Below are 25,627 nucleotides of genomic sequence, written 5' to 3' on the forward strand. Positions count from 1 at the left end.
CCAGCTTGCCCTCGACTACCTGCATCTCTCCATCCCTGACCACGGATATAGGACATTCTTTTAACCCACCAGCTCCAACCCTCGACCTCGGCACAACGGACATCTACCGTTACTGGCTCCTCCTCATGACCGCGGCAAGTATCTGGACTACCCTCTCTCTCCAACCCGACCCGGCTACGCTGACAATCCAGGCGTGCCTCCACTGCTGTGGGAGCGCAGTTTCTACTTTCCCACCTCAGTACCGGGGGTCCGCCTTGTTCGTGGTGAGTGCAAGGGTCACAATTAGAGAGGGTTGGGGTTCCTTACAATGCATCTGATCTCAGACGCGCTATTAGAGAGGGTTGGGGTTCCTTTGAATGCATCTGATCTCAGACGCGCTATTAGAGAAAGTTGGGATTCCTTACAATGCAGATTTCAGACGCGCTGTTAGAGAGGGTTGGGGCTCCTTACAATGTATTTGATCAATGCATTGTATGGAACTCCAACCCTCTCTAGTGTGTATTTGTGAACTGTAAGGTGCTTGACTAATACACTGGAAGAATATCATTGTTTTCGATTAAAAATATCAAAGATTGTGTTACTTTAACGAGCACTTTCTCTTTTTTTGAATCTCCAATATACTATTTGCCAAGTGGGACTGATGAAATCACCAAAAACTACTGTAGAAGGTCCCCTTTGGTTGTCAAAACGTTACTTTGAAGTGGAAGGGAGAGACCTACTGAGGCCAATATACTAAGCATCGCAAACTGAGCAGGGGGAGGGGTGGAGGGTTTCGGCGCATGTCAAACTTTAATTGCACTCGTGTACTAAGTTCAAATTTCTCCATCTGCGCCCAGCCCCAAAATGATGTTTAGCGCACAGAAATGGATTGCACTTGGTGTATAAAAGTCAATGGTACATACTAATATCTATATAAATATATACAGTGTTCGACAAATCACCCAAAAATCTACTCGCCCAACCAAAAAATCTACTCGCCACCTAGTCCCGCCCCCAACCCCGCCCCTAGTCCCGCCCCCAAATCCGCCCCCAACCCCGCTTTAAAATAAAACATATGAATAAAATCCAATTAAATGACAAATATATTTATTTTATTACATTATACAGCTAAACCCCGTTATAACGCGGTCCTCGGGGTCCACCCCGAGACCACCGCGTTAGTAACGGGGTCGCGCTAATTTAAAAAAAAAAAAATGGCCGCCGCGCACCTGATCGGGAGGGAGTGAGGAGGGAAGGAGGGAAGGAAGGAAGAGGCCTGCACAACATGCGGGCCCGTCTGGCCTCTCTGTGGGGCCCGCAATGACGGGCGCCAGTTAATTAAAGAAATAAAATGTTTAAAAAAAACGGCACGATTCATCTCTCCTCCCTCCCAGTCCCCTCCCTCTCACAGCCCCCTCCCTCTCCCCTCCCTCTCATAGGCTCCTCTCTCTCAGCCCCCGGCAGCCATGTGTTTTTTTTTTCTTCCGGAGTGTTTTTTTTCTTCCGGAGAGGCTTAGTACTGGGGCTGTGTGTGTGTGTGTGTGTGTGTGTGTGTGTGTGTGTGTGTGTGTGTGTGTGTGTGTGTGTGTGTGTGTGTGTGTGTGTGTGTGTGTGTGTGTGTGTGTGTGTGTGTGTCTAGTTGTGCTGCACCGCAGATTTAAGCCTTGATAGAGCTCTTTAAGCCAGCATTAAGAAGATTGGACCTCAATGCAACGTTAAAGTGCTGTGATTAGTACTGGACTGACAGCTCATGTTACAGGGCAGATGTGGCAATGCTATTCATTGGAGTAGTACTAGAGTAGCAAAAGGCAAAGCAGCCGTCTCCTTGAATAGAAGGGCAGCTCTAGGAAGTGGTGACAGAGCTCTGTGCTGTTACTCTACTGCCGCTGCACAACAGCGTTGAGGTGGAGCATCAGACCTTTGCACTGGAATGGGTTGCTGAACATTTGGAAGTGCTGTTTTTTGGAAGCTGTAAAGCGTTCTTGCTGTGCTCGGTCAAACCTGCAGATGTGTTTATTTTCAGGAGGCAGAGTACATAGTAGGTAAACCATTGGGAGGAGCAAAATCCTCCCAGCTTCTTTGCCCTGCCTTTCCTATCTGAGCTTTCAGAGAGCTGTGGATTCCTTAAACAGCCTGTTGAACGAAGCTTGAGACAAGTTGCAGATAAACACGGTAGGGTGGGGATCAAGAGGAGGGGCCTTCATGATTGGGGGGGGGGTTGGTTAAAGGTTACACATTTTTGTGGAAAGACACAGCTGGTAGAAAAAAAAAACAGGTCAGTCCTGTGACTACTGAGAAGGCATGCAACTTACTATCCTGTAATGTTTAGCAGTCCCCTATAGTGCACAAACTCATTCTTTATCGGTTTGCAAAGGAGGAATGCATTGGGGGTCCTTCATGCTGTAAAATTCTCGCATTTTCACTTGGTACCAAACATGTATGCAGGATTGTTGTAGGGGTGGATTTAAATACATGGGGTTATTGTAGATTACTTAGTCAGTGTGTGCAGTGTGAGCAATGAGCAGTGTGTGCAGTGTGAGCAATGTGTGTGTCAGTGTGAGCAGTGTGTGTGCAGTGTGCAGTGTGTGTCAGTGTGAGCAGTGTGTGTCAGTGTGTCAGTGTGAGCAGTGTGTGTGCAGTGTGCAGTGTGTGTCAGTGTGAACAGTGTGTGTCAGTGAGAGCAGTGTGTGTGCAGTGTGCAGTGTTTTTTTTTATTTATTTTTTAAACGGGAGCCACGGGAAAACCGCGTTATAACCGAATCGCGGTATAGCGAGGCGCGTTATAACGGGGTTTAGCTGTACTACAATTAGCCCTTGTTACGTGTGTGTGTGTCTGTGTAAATGTCGATCTAGAAATAAAAGCCAGGTGTGAATGACTAGTTTCCTGCACCCCTTAATCAGTGTCTGGATGCCCTCGCTTCACAATATCTAAAGCAGAACCCCCACTCACCTGCGCTCCGGCGTCATGACGTCACGTTGCCCTAGTAACGTGACGTCACATGACCTCACAGCGTCATTTTGATGCCCATGGCGACGCAGGAAGGAAGCCGCCGGAGCCTAGGTAAGTGAAGGTTTACAGAAGCCCTGCAGCTCTCCCGCACTTAATTTAAGTGCCTTCAGGAAGCGCGCGGGGCCTCTGTAAACACCACGCCCCCCAGCCGGCAGTCTTGCGCCCCCCATGGGGGTCGCACCCCCCAGTTTGCGCACCGCTGTTCTAGAAATCCAATCGGATAAGGCTCTTTCTGCACGCTTTTGCACAACTCCCAGCTACTAGAATATCCCCCTGTGTCTATCCAAGAGGAGGTTTTAGTGTACTGACAAAAAACATCCCAAAAATAAATTGTAATTAAGGCCGCGAGGTGTCACTGTATATAGAACATAGATCCAGTAGCACTCTCATTGTAAAAGACTCATCTTTATCCCCCCACAAATAAGCAGGGGGACCCATTCAAAGCCCATAATGCATATGTCTGAAGCATTAAAGCAAAGTGCAGTGCTGTACCAAAGTAGTAGTTTAGTTTAGACTGCCCTTGAATGGAGTTGAACACTTCCCCAGTGCTGGAATTAGACATAAAAGGTCTATGCAGCAACATAGAGTAGTTGTGTTTAGACGCATGGCTCTATTTTTTGGAGCAGAGCCGCAGCATATATACTGTAAGAACAGTTTCTTACTTCTGACGCGGTATGTTAGACTTATGGCACTTCAGATATGGAGGATTGTTTTGGGCAAATAAAAGGTTAAAAAAAAGTATCAGAGAAATGCAACTTGTGACGCATCTCATTTTAATCTGTGCACTATGTAACTGCCCCCAACTCATCCTACTCACTCTCCCCAAGGTGCAAATTGGGGCAGAGACGCAGAATGTGATACATCTCATTATAATCTGTGTGCCATGTAACTCCTCCCCAACTCCTCCTACTGACTCTCCCCAAGGTGCATGCTGGGGCAGAGACGCAAAATGTGATACATCTCATTATAATCTGTGATACTTTATCTTGCCATGAAGTCAATGCATTTGAACCCAGTGATACAGTATGTTGATCCCACTGCTGTCAGTGGCACTGTCCATATGTGTACTTGTGTCACCCAATGTATGTAATACAATGTATCACAGCAGCTGTGATTTTTATGACTGCTACTCAAGTTAACCACTTCTCAACCACTTGAAATTAAATGTCAACAGTAGCTGATTTCTCTATTATGACATCACGAGACAGTATCATTGAGCCTCCAAGGAGATGCCAGCAGCAGTGTTCTGTAATGACATCATGGAATCGCCTTAGAGACTGAGATAAATACACAAATGTAAACTTGTTTGTGCGTGACTTGAATTAGTTCCCGAAGGAAACCGTTAGTTTTGTGGACATCTCAGAGATAGGAAAAGTGTGGCGCTGTACGGAGAGACTAATTATCTCCACCTTAACTCTGTATCATGGCAGGTAGGAAGCAACGTGACCTTTACATACCCAAAAAGAAATGGATAATATCTATATTTCTGAACTGTTTACTTTCACAATGTTTTATGGGGTACAGAACAGATAACATGACTCCTATCAATGGATGGGAGAAAGAAGACGGATGGGGTGGGGGAGCGGGGTTGAGGGACGGAGGTAGACAACACCCAGGGGGGTTAGGTACCTGGCCTTTATTGGATAATATTTTTTTTTATAAATGTCAAAACTGATTTATTATAGATACATACACACATATTTGTTTTATTGTATTTACTTTCATATCTGGCTTGTAATTCAAAATCTTAAATGATTTGAACAGTAATGTATAGAAAAGAACACATGTACTGTATACATAAATGTCAAAGCGGCAAACGTCTATGGGATCTATGGGATAGTAAAAAAAGACACAGGAACCTTAGTGTATACAGTAGGATTAGTTATGTATAAGGCATGCTTTTTCCTTGCCCTAAGTTTAGGTCAAAAACTATTGGACCAATTCTACACCGTGGGGTGTAATGTTCCACTACTTTCAGCCATATCCTTAAATTATTGTCTACAGCAGTGTTTTTCAACCACGGATCCTAGGAACCCTAGGATTCCACGGGCATCCCTAAAGGGTTCGCTGTAATTTTCAGGTCATTTTAAAATTGTACTTAATACAGAAGAATTTACAGTACAATGCATCTGATCTCAGACGCGCTATTAGAGAGGGTTGGGGCTTCTTACAATGCATCTGATCTCAGAAGCGCTATTAGAGAGGATTGGGGTTCCTCACACTTCATCTGATCTCAGACGCACTATTAGATAGGGTTGGGGTATATTACAATGCATCTCATCTTAGACTCGTTGTTAGAGAGGGTTGGGGTCCCTCAGAATTTCACATATGGTTCCTTAACCAAAAAAAGGTTGGAAACCACTACTCTACAGTAATACAAAGGCCCCAAAAAAGACAAAGCCACAAAACGAGGGCAGAATCTGCCACTTGATTTACAGATATAACTGACCTGAGTGCTCCTCCAGATACCTCAATATACCAGACGTCTCAGAATACCACACCATAATATTACCACAAAATACCACAGTAGGAACAGGCAATTTTTATGTTTTTATTTTTAAAGATCCAGTTCCGAAAGCTATGGTACATCTATATTTGTCATTGTGTTCATAGGTGGACATGAAAGCAGGTGATGGACTGCACAAGTTCTATATGCCAGTTGCCACTTTGTGTTGAAAACTACCTAGAAATAGTTTTCTGTCTGTGTTACATCCCAACACATCATATATGTATATATGTATATATGTATATGTATATATATATATATATATATATATATATATATATATATATATATATATATGTAGCGGTCATGTAAAATGCCTACAGTCATCTCTCCTGTTGGCAGTAAGGCCTGGTAAGTGTGGGCATGCCAGCAGTAATTATGGAGGTTTCCCCTCACACCCTGGTGGGGTGCTCTGTGTATGGCTGGGACTGGTCACATGCTCTGACTCCATGGTTAGTGATGTCAGAGATGTGTCAGCCTCAGAAGCTTACATAAGGCACAGCACAGTGTTCTAAAGTTGTTAGTTCTGAGTTCTGTGAGTGTTGCTGGAAAGCTCTTGTCAGAGCTGAGGAAGGAGTTAAAGTTCTATCAGAGTGTCAGTTATGTTATAGTAACTCCATGGGAGGCTGTGTCCAGGGACCTGGCACAGGACAGTGATTCCTGCGGGAATAGTGAATCCCTGATCTGGGTGACATACCTAACTAAAGGGAGCACTGGCGAGATGAGCGGCTGAAGATACTCCTTGTGGAGGGCAGTTGCCCTGCCGTGTCAATAAAGATGAGTTCAGCCAGAAACCCTCTCGTGTATCTATCAAGAATGAGTGTACAGAGAGGAGCACCACGGAGGAGTTCCTCGCCAGGATCATCCCTTTGCGGACGCAGGGACCCTGGTGAGGTGGAGGCGCTGCACTGGAACTAGGTGAGACTCAGCACACTACCTCAGCTGCCTGTCTGACGGGTTCTCCCCACACACCATCATGCGGGAGACTCAGGAGTCCTGTAGCCAGCAGGTGCACCATATGACATATCCACACTGTAATGGGGTCCGGTTAGACCACAGGGGCCAATGTGAGATTGGGTGGGTCAGGCCGGGCCAGAAACACCGTTACATATATATATATATATATATATATATATAGATTAAACCCCATATATTGAGCTAAAATGTACGGGTGCTCTGGTGTTTCAACACATAGCAATGCTATGAATAGAAGGCAATCATGGAGCTTGCTTAAAAATGTATTTAAATATTGAAACTTCTGACCACTATTGATCAGAGTAGTGGTCTGTAACATTGATAATCAAATAAATGTGTTTTCCCAGCAAGCCATTATCCCTGTTAGTGCTTGCTATTCATAACAAAACAAAGACCACCAAAAACTTTATTCAAAACCAGAACCCCAAATATTTTAAAGGCAAAATAAAAATACCAAGCCAAGTGAGCATCTCTATGTATTTCATATGTATTTGATATCAAGAATATCTTTTAGTAAGTCTGTTAAAGCAGTCCTAACCCCCCAAAGTCAGGCTTTCAGGATATCCCAGCTTCAGCGGAGGTGGCTCAATCCGTCCCTGCTTCAGCACAGCTCGCTCAATCAGTCCTCAAAAGTTGACCTATTGTGGGGGGTTTGATGACTGGAGTGGAGTCCCCGTGTGTTAAAGAAATGTGCCTTGATTGTGCTTTTCAGGCCCTTCACTTTTACCTTTCTTCCTTACAGATCAGTTTTTAAATTCCTCTGCTGTGAACCCTCCACCGACCTGCAGTGCCCCTGCAGTCACCACTGCTTACCCTTCATGGAGCAACAGCTTCCACCCTGTAGGGAGGAATACAGAAGTCTACAGACATGGGTCCCAAGGCATGATTTTGCACGGGTCTGCAGGAACACCAATGTATCTACAGCAGATCCCACAGGCAACACGCGCTTACCCTCGTGTATCGGACATGAACGGAGGATTCTACCACACTGCTACAGGAGGATACACAGGATTTGCAGACCAGGTTAGGGGTGAAGCCACAACGCAGCCTGTTACTTTCCGTCCCAACACACATTTGGAAAGACGTGCTACAATAGGGCCTTGTATTATGGCCACCCAGTATGCACAACTTCAGCAGCCAACATTCATACCCCTTAGAGAAATGCACGTTCAGGATAGGACATACCACCCAGTTCCTGGCCAATATGCTCCAACTGGTGGCAACACAGCACAGATTGGCTCCTTCTTACAGACACCCACTGGGCTGCCAATAACCTCCCCCAGGGGGAAAAGCCCAAGACCGTCCTATCCACTGGCTCATTATTCGGCAGCCCCTGATCCCCAAGCAACCAGGATAGCCGAAAATGTAAAAGTAGGAGGAGTGTCAGGTGGGTAAGGCAAACCAGGTTCAGTTGGGGGAGCACAAGGGGCAAAAAAGGAGAGATCTAGATGCCCAAATCATAGCATTTCCCCCAGTTGTTGCTATTGCAGCTAAACGTTTGTGGATGTTCCTTAAGTTGAATGCCGCTTTTGCATATTATCAATTTATGAACAAACTGAGTATCTACTGTAGTGTATTGGTTTTCCCATTGACAAATAACACACAGGGACTTGTGAAACTCTTGTTGGCCTTTTATCATAATCTGCCCTCTTTATCACTAATGATATCCCCACCAATAAAACCTACTTCTCTTCGTCTTCATCACTCCACCATCATTATTGTGATAAAACATGGATATCTCTCATAATTTTGCATTGTGTACAGTAGTTCTTTGCACTGAGTTCCATGTGTAATTAGCTTAATTCCTTTTCCCCACTGCATTGTGTTGCAGACCTTACAAGATGAGATATGGAGAATCTTTACTAATCATTGTTCAAAATCTTCTCCTTGACCGATACCATTACCTGTTATAAAGATCTTTAATTACGGTCATTCGCCACTGTAGTGTTACAAATATATAGAACTCTACAGTATGTAGTCCTCGCCAATACTGAAGGGATTAAGCATGTGTTTGCTTTTCTTCCTTTGTGTTATTATGTACAATGTGTTGGTATTTATGATAATTGATTATTTCTCCTTTTTGATTTTGTTACAGTGTGTCAGACCTCGCTTGGAGCCCAACATATTTCCCAGGCCAGTTTAATTACACAAGGAGCAGTTCAGCTTGCTGCTAATGAAAAAACCGCTTCTAATGTACCCAACTCAACCAGCTCGGAAGCTGAGCCACCTCCCAAAGTTACATATTGATGTGCAAAGTAACAAAGAGTAATGTGTGCCAGTGTGGAAAAGGGATGGGTTAAAAGATATGGAGAAGAGATCTTCAGAGGTGAAGGCCCCTTCACATATTGCTCAGAAGGTTCGTAATAACGTGCTGAGTTCAGTGAAGACTGAGTGTCCATCAAAGTCTGAGGGAGTACCAAAGTGCTCCACAGTGGAAACAAAGAAGAAAAAGATCCTTTCTTCAGCTGCAAAGGATCAAGTCCCTCAAACTGCACTGCAAAAGAAAGTAAAACCAATGTCAAAGCCAGTAAATCATTCTTCTGCTCCTATACCAGGGAAGTAACCCCATGGCCCACAATCTGGTGACGAGGCTGTTCTGTTAAAAAAGATGAAATGTGTTTGTCTCTCAGGTGCCCACATTTCCAATAAGGTATCTGAAAAGATGCAGCAAAGCCGCGAAGGTACAATGGATTAAAAGACACCTGCTGTTACTCATATTAATCCTAAACTGAAGAAAACTCAGGAGATAGGGATCAAACGTAAAGATGCAAAGACTCCTGCAGTTACTCATAGTCCTGAGCGGAAGACACCTTAGGAGATGGGGATCAAACGTAAATATGCAAAAACTCCTGCAGTTACTCATAGTCCTGAGCGGAAGACACCTCAGGAGATGGGGGTCAAACTTAAAAATGCAAAGACTTCTGCAGTTACTCATAGTCCTGAGCGGAAGACACCTCAGGAGATCGGGATCAAACGTAAATATGCAAAAACTCCTGCAGTTACTCATAGTCCTGAGCGGAAGACACCTCAGGAAATGGGGATCAAATGTAAAGATGCAAAGTCTCCTGCAGTTACTCATAGTCCTGAGCGAAAGACACCTCAAGAGATGGGGATCAAACGTAAACAAAACAGCAATATCAAGCAGCTAGTGAAGAAAACAAAGAACCAGACCAGCGTTTTCAGTTTTGAGCAAGCGCTGGCTTGTGGTACTGATAATAACCCCAAAGCTCTCAAAAGAAAAAGTGCTAATCAGCCTGGAGTGAATTCAGAAGTCATTGGGAAGGGCAAGAAGTCATTGGAACCTTCTGAACAAGGAAAGGTGAAAGCCCATCACAGCAACCTCAGCCTCCAAATGATTAACTCTGTTCAAGTATTTCACCCATTGGTTAAAAAAGCAGGTCCCACAGGTCCAGGGGCACCCGCAGAATCCATTACACTTGGAAATAAGCTTGGACCAATGCAAGGACGTCAAAGCCAGACTTCTGCTTCTCATGTTCAGTGGTCTCTTACTGATGCGATTAAAAGGTTCATGGCCAAAAAACAGGACAGTATTTCTGGAATTAAAGGAGTCGGTATTAATGCCAGGCCTAGGCTATTTAAAATACATGAGTACACAAGACCTGACATTAAAACCAGTGAAATCAAACAACATGGGGAAAACAAAGCTTCAGTTATAGAGAATCCCAAACACTTCCCAGTGATATCCATAGAACAGGAAGCTGCAGTAAGATGCATTGAAAAGGTCAGCCAAACCACTATCCCCATTCAAGCTCCTTTCAACCAGAAGCACCAGCTTTCTAACCTGCAGCACCAGCTTTCTAACCTGCAGCTTCCTATCAATGTACCCAGTAGAGTGGACAACTTCACTCCATCCTTCTGTCAACAGCCTCTCCAAGAGCTTGAGGTCTCCATACCTATTCCACCAGAACAGAGAGAGGAGAGAGAGGCTATGAAAAGGAAAGCACAACTGGAGAGGGAGTAAGCCTGTCAACATACCTCCAATGGGAGGCTACAGTGCTTTGTTCAGAGGCAGGAGGATCATAACATCTCTAAACGTTACGGATACCCACCATCCAGACTTATTTCCCCCATGAGCTACTTAGGCCCTAAAAAACAAAACAAAAAAAAAAACCCTGACTAATCTGTAACTGATGACAAGCTCTGTGACTATCTGTAAATAAGATTTATATGTATAAGTCAGTTTGTAACATATTTTACTAAGAATATATTTAAAACTCTTCAATAAAATGTATCTATTTTCAATTGAACTCTTTATTTACTAAAGAAACTATTTACAAATGCCAAGGGTTATTGAAATTCTGCAAATTAATTTTAGATTCTCTCTCTCATATCATCAAGAGGGTAGAGAGAGAGAGAGAGAGAGAGAGATAAGTAAGTCAGACCCCACATATGAGAGAGAAACAGATAAATATTTAACTATATGCTTTGTCATGTTGGATGTTGTATGTATGTATGTACTGTATGTCTTTATTTATATAGCGCCATTTATGTAGAAAGCGCTTCACCGCAGTAATACACGTGACAATCATATAAATAATACAAATAACAGATCATGGGAATAAGTGCTTCAGACATAAAAGTAACATTTAGGAAAAGGAGTCCCTGCTCTGAAGAGCTTACAATCTAATTGGTAGGTAGAACACACAGAGACAGTAGGAGGGCGTTCTGGTAAGTGTGTCTGCAATGGGCCAAGCTTTTTGTATGCGGTCTATAGTATCAGCCTCGGAGCTACTCACATGCTTCTTTAAGCAGATGTGTTAGAATGTGAGTCTTAAAGGTGGATAGAGAGGGTGCTAGTCGGGTAGTGATGGGAAGGGCATTCCAGAGGTGAGGGGCAGTCAGTGAGAAAGGTTTAAGGCGAGAGAGGGCTTTAGATACAAGAGGGGTAGATAGAAGACATCATTGGGCGGATCGCAAGAGTCGGGATGGTGCATAGCGAGAAATTAGAGCTGAGCTGTAAGGAGGGGCAGAAGAGTGTAAAGCTTTAAAAGTGAGGAGGAGAATTGAGTGTGAGATACGGGATTTGATAGGAAGCTAGGAGAGGGATTTCAGCAGGGGAGACGCTGAGACAGATTTAGGAAAGAGTAGAGTGATTCTGGCAGCAGCGTTTAGGATAGATTGTAGTGGAGACAGGTGAGAAGCAGTAAGACCGGACAGCAGAAGGTTCCAGTATTTGAGATGGTAGAGAATGAGGGTCTGTGTCAGAGTTTTAGCTGTCGAGCAACAGTGGAAGGGCGTATCTTTGTAATATTGCGGAGGAAAAAACGACAGATTTAGCTACCTTTTGAATGTGAGAGAGGAGGCTGTGACCCCCAGGGCAGCGTGCTTGGGCTACTGCATGTATAGTAGTTCTTCCAACAGTAATGTGGAAGGTGGTAGTAGGGCCAGGTTTGGCATGAAATATAAGGAGTTCTGTTTTTGACATGTTAAATTTAAGTCGGCGGAGGATCATGTTGCATTGGGCTTCTCTTCCTTGTGTTTATACTGTACAATGTCACATACCCAGTAGCACTCCTTAAGACAAATATATATAGTGAGGTGGGTCTGGGGTTGAGTTTACATGGGTTTGTGTGTGCAGATTTAAATTGTTTGGGGGTCTGTGACCAAAATACCAAGAAGTGATCTCCTTTAATACAAACATAAGGAGACAAGCGACAGGGTACCTTTGGTGGTCACATATAACCCATACCTAGGAGCCCTACGCAAGATCGCCAGGGAACTACAACCCATCCTACAGGAAGATACAAGACTGCAACAGGTCTTCCCTGAAGCACCCTTATTATCAGTGGTTGACAAATCACCAAAAAATCTACTCGCCACACAAAAAAATCTACTCGCCACCTAGTACCAAACGTGTGCTGCTTGGGCCAATATTTACTCGCCCGGGGGTTAAATCCACTCGCCCGGGGCGAGCAAATGTATAGGTTTGTCGAACACTGCTTATTATCATACAGACAACCCCATAATCTCAAGAATATTTTGGTGAGGAGTAAAGTATTCAGCAGTATCACTGAATGCGGGACAAAACCATGCCAGGACGCAAGATGCAAAACCTGCGCAATGCTCTACACAGCGGACACAATACAAATACCACACAGGAATCGGGAATACAAAATCAGAGGAAGGTTCACCTGTTCCTCCAGCAATGTCGTGTACCTCATCATGTGCATGAAATGCCCAGGGGGCTGCTACTACATAGGGGAGACAGGGCAGGGGCTAACAAGAGAATGAACCTGCATCGCCACAGCATCACACGCGGAACAAGAGACGGTCCTGTCGGCGAACATTTCTCTGACTCTGGCCATAAGATGAACGATCTGAGGGTTGCCATACTCAAAGGTAATCTTAAAACACCGAAAGGTAGACGGTTGCATGAATACAAATTTATGCAACTGTTCGGGATACTTAACGGTGGCCTAAACAGAGATCGAAATTATATGAGTCATTACTGACACAAGTGAACTCTCTTCCCATGAGCGCAAAGGCCATGTCTGCACATACTGTGCTATATGTATGTACACACAGCTGTCTCTTACACATACCAATACTCCTTGTTTTTCCATCCCTATACACCAATAGGGACCACATAGCATCTACACACACTTCTACAGGAACCATTTAACACCTCTAGCCATGAATCACATCCACACCGGGGGAGGACAAGCACAGATAACATTCCAAGAGACACTGTTTTGAAGCATACCCTTTGCTTGCTTCATTCATTGTAACATCGCCGGAAGAAGAGATCAGTTTAACTTGAAAGGTCGCACAAATAAAAGCATTTCGTTAGCCACAGAACGGTATCATCTATTTATTTTTTGATTATATATATATATATATACAGTGGTCGACAAATCACCCAAAAATCTACTCGCCGAACAAAAAAATCTACACGCCACCTAGTACCACACGTGTGTTGCTTGGGCCAATAGGAGCTCGCCACGATGTTAAATCCACTCGCACGGGGCGTGCAAATGTATAGGTTTGTCGAACACTGTATATATGTATATATATATATATATATATATTTATATACTATATTAGTGAAAGCACTGTATGCCTGCCTGCCTGCATGTCCGGTGTCCCTAGGGGAAATCTCATTGGTCCCTTGGGCCGCCCGCCCCCGCACACCTCTCATTGGCCTGAGGCGGAGTGACAGGCCACACACACACACACACACACACACACACACACACACACACACACACACACACACACACAACACAGCAACTCTATACACACACACCCCCTCTGTCCGCCCCCCCCCATCACGTGCGCCGCCCTGCACTGGCTCCGGACGGGAAGCGCGGCCCTCCTACCCCAGTCGCTCCCTTACTTCCCTGGCGCTACCACCCGCTCAGGTAAGTCACTGCGCGTCCCGCCTCAGCCTCAGGCCCACTGCGCGTCCCGCCTCAGCCTCAGGCCCACTGCGCGTCCCGCCTTAGCCTCAGGCCCACTGCGCGTCCCGACTCAGCCTCAGGCCCACTGCGCATGCCGCCTCAGCCTCAGGCCCACACAGGGCGCTTCCTGCCACCGCCTGCACACCTCACTCAGCAGGACGGCACATCGGGGGACCAAGCGGGTGCCGGGGGAGGGGGGGCGGGGGAGCGCGAGTCACGGGGAACGGGGGGGGAGTCACGGGGAACGGGGGGGGGGGCACCAGCCGAACCGCAGGGGGACGGACGCACGGAGGAGGGGGGGGAAATGCCCATACATGAATTATGACAATACATATGCCCACTGCTCTCCACTCCCCCCACTCCCCTTTCCATGTCCCCCGCTCCCCTTTCCCCCGCTCCCCTTTCCCCCCCCGCTCCCCTTTCCCCCCGCTCCCCTTTCCCCCCCCGCTCCCCTTTCCCCCCCCCGCTCCCCTTTCCCCCCCCCCGCTCCCCTTTCCCCCCCCCGCTCCCCTTTCCCCCCCCGCTCCCCTTCCCCCCCCCCGCTCCCCTTTCTCCCCCCCGCTCCCCTTTCCCCCCCGCTCCCCTTTCCCCCCCGCTCCCCTTTCCCCCCGCTCCCCTTTCCCCCCCTGCTCCTCTTTCCCCCTCTCCCCCCCGCTCCCCTTTCCCCCCCGCTCCCCTTTCCCCCCCCTGCTCCCCTTCCCCCCCTGCTCCCCTTCCCCCCCCGCTCCCCTTTCCCCCCCCTGCTCCCCTTCCCCCCCTGCTCCCCTTCCCCCCCCGCTCCCCTTTCCCCCCCCTGCTCCCCTTCCCCCCCTGCTCCCCTTCCCCCCCCTGCTCCCCTTCCCCCCCGCTCCCCTTTCCCCCCCCGCTCCCCTTTCCCCCCCGCTCCCCTTTCCCCCCCCGCTCCCCTTTCCCCCCCCCGCTCCCCTTTCCCCCCCTGCTCCCCTTTCCCCCCCTGCTCCCCTTCCCCCCCCTGCTCCCCTTCCCCCCCCGCTCCCCTTTCTCCCCCCCGCTCCCCTTTCTCCCCCCCCGCTCCCCTTTCTCCCCCCCACTCCCCTTTCTCCCCCCGCTCCCCTTTCCCCCCCCGCTCCCCTTCCCCCCCCGGGCAACGCCGGGTCTCTCAGCTAGTATTTCTATATATATACACACACACACACAATATAACAATAATAATACTAATAACATTGACTTTACTTATACTTCAGTGGAGTCTCTCACCTTTTCAAGTGAAAACTTTCCTATAAAAATGCAATTTATTGGCATTACCAAACTTCATTAAATCACTTACGTCCTTGAACTTTGTGCCAAATGTTGGAAGGTCTGTAAATCATGTCTGTCAAACAGAAGAGGTAACTTTATTTGCTGCAGTATCTCGCTGTGGGAGAGAGGAGCTGGCAGGAAAGTGACCCCACTGTACGAAGCTCAATAACATGAACCATTTACTTACATGCAAAGATCATATAACCAATAAAATATACATATCTATGGATTTGTATATACTTTTAATAACACTTCTATTGTGTGTATATATCCACCATAACCAGTTGATCGTTAGCAGGTAAGTCATCAATCTCCCAGCTGCTTTAGGCTCGTAATATACTATGTGGCCGTGCGCACGCCTGTGCGAACGCGTGTGCATGTGCCGCACACGTTTTGTGTGTATAGAGTCCGTGCTGCCGGGAGTGACATGCTGGGAAGGTAGTGTGTGCGCGTGTGTGTGTATACTATAGATTGTGAGTGAATAATTACTTAAATAAGATTTTTAAAAGAAAAAATAACATGTTTAATAAATAAAAAAAATGTATTTGTGCACTTATACACACACACATTTCAGCGGCAGTAGCAGCGTGAATTCCTTATTTTCTTCATCTTCCCCCGTCGGCTGGTCCCACGCTCACTGCCGTGCACACGCGCGCTCCTATTATAGAATGGCTGACTAACCTCAGCCAACTATAAATGCCGCGCGCACAGCGCAGCAAGCGCACACACTGTAGAACAGCCCTGAATTAGCTGCAGCTTCAGCCACTGGCATCAATACAGTAGGTAAAATAGGTAAAGACGAATGTAATAGGCACAGGATACAACAGGTACAGTACCTGCTAAATGGGTAAAGATTAATTTAATAGGCATATAACATAACAGGTAGAGAACCAGCTAAATAGGTAAAATAGGTAAATAAGAATTTAATAGGACCAGGACATGAGAGGTACAGTACCTGCTAAATGGGTAAAGATTAATTTAATAGGTACAGGACATAAAAAAACAGGTACATTTGGAGGCTGTGAATAACATGTAATTTGCTATATGCAAAGATCATATTATTAATAATATTTGCACACACACAATAGGAGGGATAATAATTCCCTATAACCAGTTTGTCTGTTTTATGTCCTGTACCTACTGATAAACAGAGCCTACCAAATAGGTGCAGCTGGAGGCCTGTGTGTAACTCCTGCTGACACCCTGCATGTTTAGCCAGGATATTTACATGTAGCTGCTGCTCTTCTCGCTGACTGGGATAGGCCCACATCCTGAGCTCAAGTTGTTGATGTCACGACACCGAGGGGGTTGAACTACACTTCCCATGATGCTTTGGGAAGGGGGTCCTGATTGTACATGTGATAAAGCAGCTGTCAATCAAGAACACCGCAGGCACCGTCCAATTGGAAGAGCGGGTATGGGATGGGGCGGGCTAAGAGCTGTGCCAGTGTATTGTTCCTGCTGAGGAGCACACAGAGCAGCTGGGGGCAGGGTGGCAGGAAACACATAGGTCTATGGGAAAACTAGGCCCACATCACCTCACTGTGTTACTGTTATTATTATTCAACGGCAAAGTAATGTGCTCTGAGGTTTTCTTTTTCCAACAAAAAAGTACTTTTTTTTTTTTTTAGACTCATGTGTAAGAGGATCCTGCAGCTCTATTACTAAAAGCACCTTCCCCCCTTTACCTGATTTAACTTGTTAGGCCGCGCTTATTGTGCCGCCGTCACGTCGCGCTTACTATAAGCGCACGCGATGGCTGCAATGCATTTGTTTTGACGCACTGTCGCCGTCATCCGCACTATAAGCGCAGCCTTATGATTTACACAATAATTCTGCAGGTTTTGGCTTGTTGTGGTCGGAGGATAACTGTCTATACATATAAAGACTTGTATTTTCTAAGCTAAAGGGCCTTAGTATAATGCTAACCTCAAATCCTGAGTTCCTTGTGGCCCACATGTAGGGTTGCCAGGTGGCTTCTCCAAAAATACTGGACACAATGGTGAAAGGTGTGATGCGCTTGAGACACACACCCACCCTCTTACCGCTCCATGCTGTTTCCTCCTCTCTTTGGTCCCACCCCCAGGCTCCTGACACCTCCTGATTTGCTGCATTACCCAGCAGCAATCAGGATGGCAGAAGCTGCCCAGCCCTCAAGCAACAGCCTGCTCTCTCCCCGCTCAGGGAAATCCCGCGGCCCCCCAAGCCGGTCAGGTCACACACCCAGGGCTGCCAACAGAAATCCTGGGGCCCGGGACAAACATTTTAAGCAGCCCCCCCCCCCCGTGTCGGCAGTATTGCCTGCCACCCCTCCTCCCCCATTTCCCACCTCACGAGCCCCCTCTTTCCCCCCCCATCCCATGTATTTCCCTTCCTTCCGTCTCACCCCCCGCCTCGGACACACACACACACACACACACATATATATATATATAAATGTAGCCATGCTATAAAATGGCATACAGTTTTCTCTCATGCTGGCAGTAAGCCTGGTAAGTTACAGGGTTGCCAGCACCAATCATGGAGGTTTGTCCTCACACCCTGATGAGGTGTAATATGTGTTCAAGGGGAGTGGTAACATGCTCTGAGTCCACTGTTAGTGACATCAGAGATGTGCCTGTTCCTAAGGTATATAAGGCACAGTGATACAAAAGATAGAGATTGGCAGGGTCTGGTTCCCCATCCTAGCCTCCCTAACCTATTTTTAGCGATTTTCTGAATGTGCAACTATTTTTGGGACTTTCTCCATTGAAATTCACATCGCGCGTCATCCGTGACGTCACGGGAGTGCGCGAGCGCCGGAAGAAGATCCCACGTGGGCCGCGCGGTGTGTACAGTGAGAGGAGAGCCCTGAGGCATCACTGTTTCCCAAGGACAGCTAAAAACGAGCTGCCACGAGCCCAGCAGATGCCACTACCAGTGGGGGAACTCTGAACAGCTCAAGGGCTGCAGCTGCCGCTTGCAGGGGTCCAGGATAAGTGAGAGATATCACTGTGACTTGCCAGAAGACAGCTGCTGCACCAGAGGGCTTCACCATTCCATCCAGAGGCTTTCCATTGTGGTAACATTGTGCTGATGTTTGCACAGATATGCTTTTATTCTTCTGCTTAAATGTACGCTTAATACTCACCATTTTTTCACAAATATAATTTGTACCTATTTACTTCACTATTGCGTTTTGCGCTGTTCTTTTTGTCTTTTTTTTCATATAAGGCACAGCACTGCCCAAAGTTAGTGTGTTCTCCTTGACCAAGTTCAGAGTGAAGGTCAAGGTGTGGATTAAAGGAGACGTGCATTTAAGCAGCAGCAGCCAGTTGGCTGGGCCTGCACTGTGTCCAGGGACCTGGCACAGGAGGTGATCCCACCTCATTAAAGCTGCAGTTCAGTCTTTTTTTTTTTTTTACTGCAATAGTTTCATGTGTGCAATCTCTAATTACCTAAAGAACTGTATAGCTGCAGGTCAATTCATTCTCCATGTATCGATAGGCGAAATTTGGTGACATAATTAGTGAAGGGATCTATTTTTCTTCTGCTTCTGTCACTCAGTAGAAGCTCATGAATATTCATGAGCACTCCTGCACTGACATGTGCTAGAGGGAGGGCAGGGCTGACAAAGGGGTGTGCCAGAGCTTGTGACAGGACATGAAGGGGCAGTGCCTTAGTAAATGGCTGTTAAAATAGAATACAAGAAAATTGGTCTTTCAAAGTTGTTTTTTTGAAAACAGAAAATGCTAAAAGTATTTTTTTCTTACTACAGAACTGATTTATTAAAAAAAACACACATGCAGGATATTGACGGAACTGCAGCTTTAAGAGACAGAAAGGCACATAGAGACACACTGACAAATGCATACACTGAAGGCACAGGCAGCATGCAGCTTCTGCACCATAAAAGTACATTTGAATCAAAAAGAATGATGATGTCTTTTAAGTGTGGCTCTATTGAAGTCTTGGGGTGTAAGTGTCAAGAAAATCTTGGCAAAAAACAGAGGCATCATTATCAACCATTTAATCAATATGTGCTTTTAGATGACACTATCCTACATTCTGCATGGATATAATAATAATATTAATAATATTAATAATAATAATAGATACCATGGGAAAATAATAGGAGACATAATGGAAATATTATCCAGTTTGTCACCATAAGGGGAATATACATAGCACTTCACAGCAATAATACAAGTGACAAAACTTGAATATAATAAATATATGGCTAGGGATATAGTATCCTACAGTACATCTGTCATGGATATAATAATGAGACATTATGGGGAAATGATAGGAAACATAATGGTAAAAAGCACTACAGACATAAAAGGAAACATCCGGAAAAAGAGTTGCTGCTCCCCCGAAAAGCTTACAGTTTAAGTCTATACATAACAAGATACAATATGTATCCATTTTGTGACCATATCTGTCATCAGAAAATAGAAACATGCAGAACACATCCAACTTTGCTGGCATTTGCTCATTAAACTTTTTGACCAACACCAGTCTGTGAACTGTTGATGTTTAATGCTATGGTCAAAATCACAGCAGTATCGCCAATAATGCAAGAAGGTTTTATGTATGTCTTCTTCTTCTTCGTCGCGCTGAAGCGGGTGTCTCTTGGAGCTCTGGTGGAGGAACTATTCACCTGTCTTGTTGTTTCAGAGCTTTCAGAGAGTAAAAAACCTAGCACTAGTTTAGTTATTTTGATGCCCGCCTCATATAAACAAAATACAGCACACAATGCACTTTGCTTGCTCTCACTTATAGGTATTGGCAAAATGATACAATATGTGCAACACTGATTTTTAATGCTATTGTTTCATACGTTGCATTCTTTCTTTGGTATCTCTTATAAAATGGTTGAACGGAATCAGAAGTCATATGGTGACAAATTATTATTATTATTATGATTCTAAATAATGTAAAGGTTGCTCAATAAACTGCTATTGACAAAATCATCTGCCGAAACCCGGGATCGAACCAGGGACCTTTAGATCTTCAGTCTAACGCTCTCCCAACTGAGCTATTTCGGCTGTGCATGATTTTTGGACAGGTGTCTGGAGCGGATCTGAAGCACAATGTTAGAGATAGGCCAGATAGGCTTCCTTGAAAAGGTGAATTTTCAGAGAGTTTGGGGGAATAGAATATAAGACTTCATGGGACTTCACTGACAGACACACACTCACTGACAGACACACAGACACACTCACTGACAGACAGACACACACTCACTGACAGACACACAGACACACACTCACTGACAGACACACAGACACACTCACTGACAGACACACAGACACACACTCACTGACAGACACACAGACACAGACACACACTCACTGACAGACACACAGACACACTCACTGACAGACACACACACACACACACTCACAGACACAGACATACACACACTCACAGACACAGACACACACACTCACAGACACTCACAGACACACACACTCACAGACACAGACACACACACACTCACTGACAGACACACAGACACACTCACTGACAGACACACAGACACTCAGACACAGACACTCACAGACACTCACAGACACAGACTCACAGACACACACACTCACAGACACACACACACACACACACTCACAGACACAGACATACACACACTCACAGACACAGACACACACACTCACAGACACTCACAGACACACACACTCACAGACACAGACACACACAGACACACACAGACACACACAGACACACACACTCACAGACACACACACTCACAGACACAGACACACACAGACACACACAGACACACACAGACACACACACTCACAGACACACACACTCACAGACACAGACACAGACAGACACACACACTCACAGACACAGACACACACAGACACACACAGACACTCACAGACACAGACACTCACAGACACTCAGACACAGACACTCACAGACACTCACAGACACAGACACTCACAGACACTCACAGACACAGACACTCACAGACACTCACAGACACTCACAGACACTCACAGACACAGACACTCACAGACACTCAGACACTCACAGACACAGATACTCACAGACACAGACACTCACAGACACTCACAGACACTCACAGACACTCACAGACACTCACAGACACAGACACTCACAGACACAGACACTCACAGACACAGACACTCACAGACACTCACAGACACAGACACTCACAGACACACACAGACACAGACACACACAGACACTCACAGACACAGACACTCACAGACACAGACACTCACAGACACAGACACTCACAGACACAGACACTCACAGACACAGACACTCACAGACACAGACACTCACAGACACAGACACTCACAGACACTCACAGACACTCACAGACACTCACAGACACTCACAGACACTCACAGACACTCACAGACACTCACAGACACTCACAGACACACACACTCACAGACACTCACAGACACTCACAGACACAGACACTCACAGACACAGACACTCACAGACACTCACAGACACTCACAGACACTCACAGACACACACAGACAGACAGACACACACACTCACAGACACACACACTCACAGACACACACACTCACAGACACACACAGACACAGACACAGACACTCACAGACACAGACACTCACAGAAACAGACACACACAGACACAGACACACACAGACACAGACACACACAGACACAGACACTCACAGACACTCACAGACACTCACAGACACTCACAGACACTCACAGACACTCACAGACACTCACAGACACACACACTCACAGACACTCACAGACACAGACACTCACAGACACTCACAGACACTCACAGACACAGACACACACAGACACACACACTCACAGACACACACAGACACAGACACAGACACTCACAGACACAGACACTCACAGACACTCACAGACACACACAGACACTCACAGACACAGACACTCACAGACACTCACAGACACAGACACTCACAGACACAGACACTCACAGACACAGACACTCACAGACACTCACAGACACAGACACTCACAGACACTCACAGACACAGACACTCACAGACACTCACAGACACAGACACTCACAGACACTCACAGACACTCACAGACACTCACAGACACAGACACTCACAGACACAGACTCACAGACACAGACACTCACAGACACAGACACTCACAGACACAGACACTCACAGACACTCACAGACACAGACACTCACAGACACTCACAGACACAGACACTCACAGACACAGATACTCACAGACACAGACACACACAGACACTCACAGACACAGACACACACAGACACTCACAGACACAGACACTCACAGACACTCACAGACACAGACACTCACAGACACTCACAGACACAGACACTCACAGACACAGACACTCACAGACACAGACACTCACAGACACAGACACTCACAGACACAGACACACACAGACACACACAGACACTCACAGACACAGACACAGACACACACAGACACTCACAGACACAGACACTCACAGACACTCACAGACACTCACAGACACAGACACTCACAGACACAGATACTCACAGACACACACAGACACACACAGACACAGACACACACAGACACTCACAGACACTCACAGACACAGACACTCACAGACACAGACACACACAGACACTCACAGACACAGACACTCACAGACACTCACAGACACTCACAGACACAGACACACAGACACTCACAGACACTCACAGACACAGACACTCACAGACACAGACACTCACAGACACAGACACACAGACACTCACAGACACTCACAGACACTCACAGACACTCACAGACACTCACAGACACAGACACTCACAGACACAGACTCACAGACACAGACACTCACAGACACTCACAGACACAGACACTCACAGACACAGACTCACAGACACTCACAGACACTCACAGACACAGACACTCACAGACACTCACAGACACAGACACTCACAGACACAGACACTCACAGACACAGACACTCAGACACTCACAGACACAGACACAGACACACACAGACACACACAGACACAGACACACACAGACACACACACTCACAGACACTCACAGACACTCACAGACACAGACACTCACAGACACAGACACACACAGACACAGACACACACAGACACACACAGACACAGACACTCACAGACACTCACAGACACAGACACACACAGACACTCACAGACACAGACACTCACAGACACTCACAGACACAGACACTCACAGACACAGACACTCACAGACACTCACAGACACAGACACTCACAGACACAGACACTCACAGACACTCACAGACACAGACACAGACACTCACAGACACTCACAGACACAGACACTCACAGACACTCACAGACACTCACAGACACAGACACTCACAGACACAGACACTCACAGACACAGACTCACAGACACAGACACTCACAGACACTCACAGACACAGACACTCACAGACACAGACACTCACAGACACAGATACTCACAGACACAGACACTCACAGACACTCACAGACACTCACAGACACAGACACTCACAGACACTCACAGACACAGACACTCACAGACACTCACAGACACAGACACTCACAGACACTCACAGACACTCACAGACACTCACAGACACTCACAGACACAGACACACACAGACACAGACACTCACAGACACAGACACACACAGACACACACACTCACAGACACACACACACACAGACACACACAGACACTCACAGACACAGACACTCACAGACACAGACACTCACAGACACACACAGACACAGACACACACAGACACACACAGACACAGACACACACAGACACTCACAGACACTCACAGACACTCACAGACACAGACACTCACAGACACAGACACTCACAGACACAGACACTCACAGACACTCACAGACACAGACACTCACAGACACTCACAGACACTCACAGACACTCACAGACACTCACAGACACTCACAGACACAGACACTCACAGACACAGACACTCACAGACACAGACACAGACACTCACAGACACTCACAGACACAGACACTCACAGACACAGATACTCACAGACACAGACACACACAGACACACACAGACACAGACACACACAGACACTCACAGACACAGACACACACAGACACAGACACTCACAGACACTCACAGACACAGACACTCACAGACACTCAGACACAGACACTCACAGACACTCACAGACACAGACACTCACAGACACTCACAGACACAGACACTCACAGACACTCACAGACACTCAGACACTCACAGACACAGATACTCACAGACACAGACACTCACAGACACAGACACTCACAGACACTCACAGACACAGACACTCACAGACACAGACACTCACAGACACTCACAGACACAGACACTCACAGACACAGACACTCACAGACACTCACAGACACAGACACTCACAGACACTCACACTCACAGACACTCACAGACACAGACACTCACAGACACAGACACTCACAGACACTCACAGACACAGACACTCACAGACACAGACACTCACAGACACAGACACTCACAGACACTCACAGACACAGACACTCACAGACACTCACAGACACAGACACTCACAGACACTCACAGACACAGACACACACAGACACACACAGACACTCACACTCACAGACACTCACAGACACAGACACTCACAGACACTCACAGACACAGACACACACAGACAGACAGACACACACACTCACAGACACACACACTCACAGACACAGACACACACAGACACAGACAGACACAGACACTCACAGACACAGACACTCACAGACACAGACACTCACAGACACAGACACTCACAGACACAGACACTCACAGACACTCACAGACACAGACACTCACAGACACACACACTCACAGACACACACACTCACAGACACTCACAGACACAGACACTCACAGACACACACAGACACAGACACTCACAGACACAGACAAACACAGACACAGACACTCACAGACACAGACACTCACAGACACAGACACTCACAGACACAGACACTCACAGACACAGACACTCACAGACACTCACAGACACAGACACTCACAGACACACACACTCACAGACACACACACTCACAGACACTCACAGACACAGACACTCACAGACACACACAGACACAGACACTCACAGACACAGACAAACACAGACACAGACACACAGACACACACAGACACAGACACACACAGACACAGACACTCACAGACACTCACAGACACAGACACACACAGACACACACACTCACAGACACAGACACTCACAGACACAGACACTCACAGACACAGACACACACAGACACACACAGACACAGACACTCACAGACACTCACAGACACAGACACTCACAGACACAGACTCACAGACACAGACACTCACAGACACTCACAGACACAGACACTCACAGACACAGACACTCACAGACACAG

The 25,627-nt window shown here is 46.5% G+C and overlaps 1 protein-coding gene and 1 non-coding gene across 2 annotated transcripts; one reads left to right on the forward strand and one right to left on the reverse strand.

The window, feature by feature from the left end:
• The first annotated feature begins 1,448 nt into the window (after positions 1-1,448).
• Positions 1,449-10,636, forward strand: LOC142470248 (uncharacterized). The gene is made up of 3 exons (XM_075577195.1): positions 1,449-2,151; positions 7,213-7,493; positions 8,566-10,636. Exon 3 carries the CDS (start codon positions 9,289-9,291, stop codon positions 10,450-10,452), a length of 1,164 nt encoding a protein of 387 aa, XP_075433310.1. The 5' UTR covers positions 1,449-2,151; positions 7,213-7,493; positions 8,566-9,288; the 3' UTR covers positions 10,453-10,636.
• A 9,469-nt stretch (positions 10,637-20,105) lies between these two features.
• TRNAF-GAA (transfer RNA phenylalanine (anticodon GAA)) lies at positions 20,106-20,178 on the reverse strand. Its single transcript has one exon. It is a non-coding gene; the product is annotated as a tRNA-Phe (tRNA).
• Between the last annotated feature and the right edge of the window lie 5,449 nt (positions 20,179-25,627).

The sequence above is a fragment of the Ascaphus truei genome, chromosome 19, assembly GCF_040206685.1.
Source record: "Ascaphus truei isolate aAscTru1 chromosome 19, aAscTru1.hap1, whole genome shotgun sequence".
Lineage (NCBI taxonomy): Eukaryota > Metazoa > Chordata > Amphibia > Anura > Ascaphidae > Ascaphus > Ascaphus truei.

Bases quoted from the DNA above. Each gene is read 5' to 3' on its own strand.
- LOC142470248 (XM_075577195.1), top strand. From the start codon at position 9,289: ATGGGGATCAAACGTAAATATGCAAAAACTCCTGCAGTTACTCATAGT.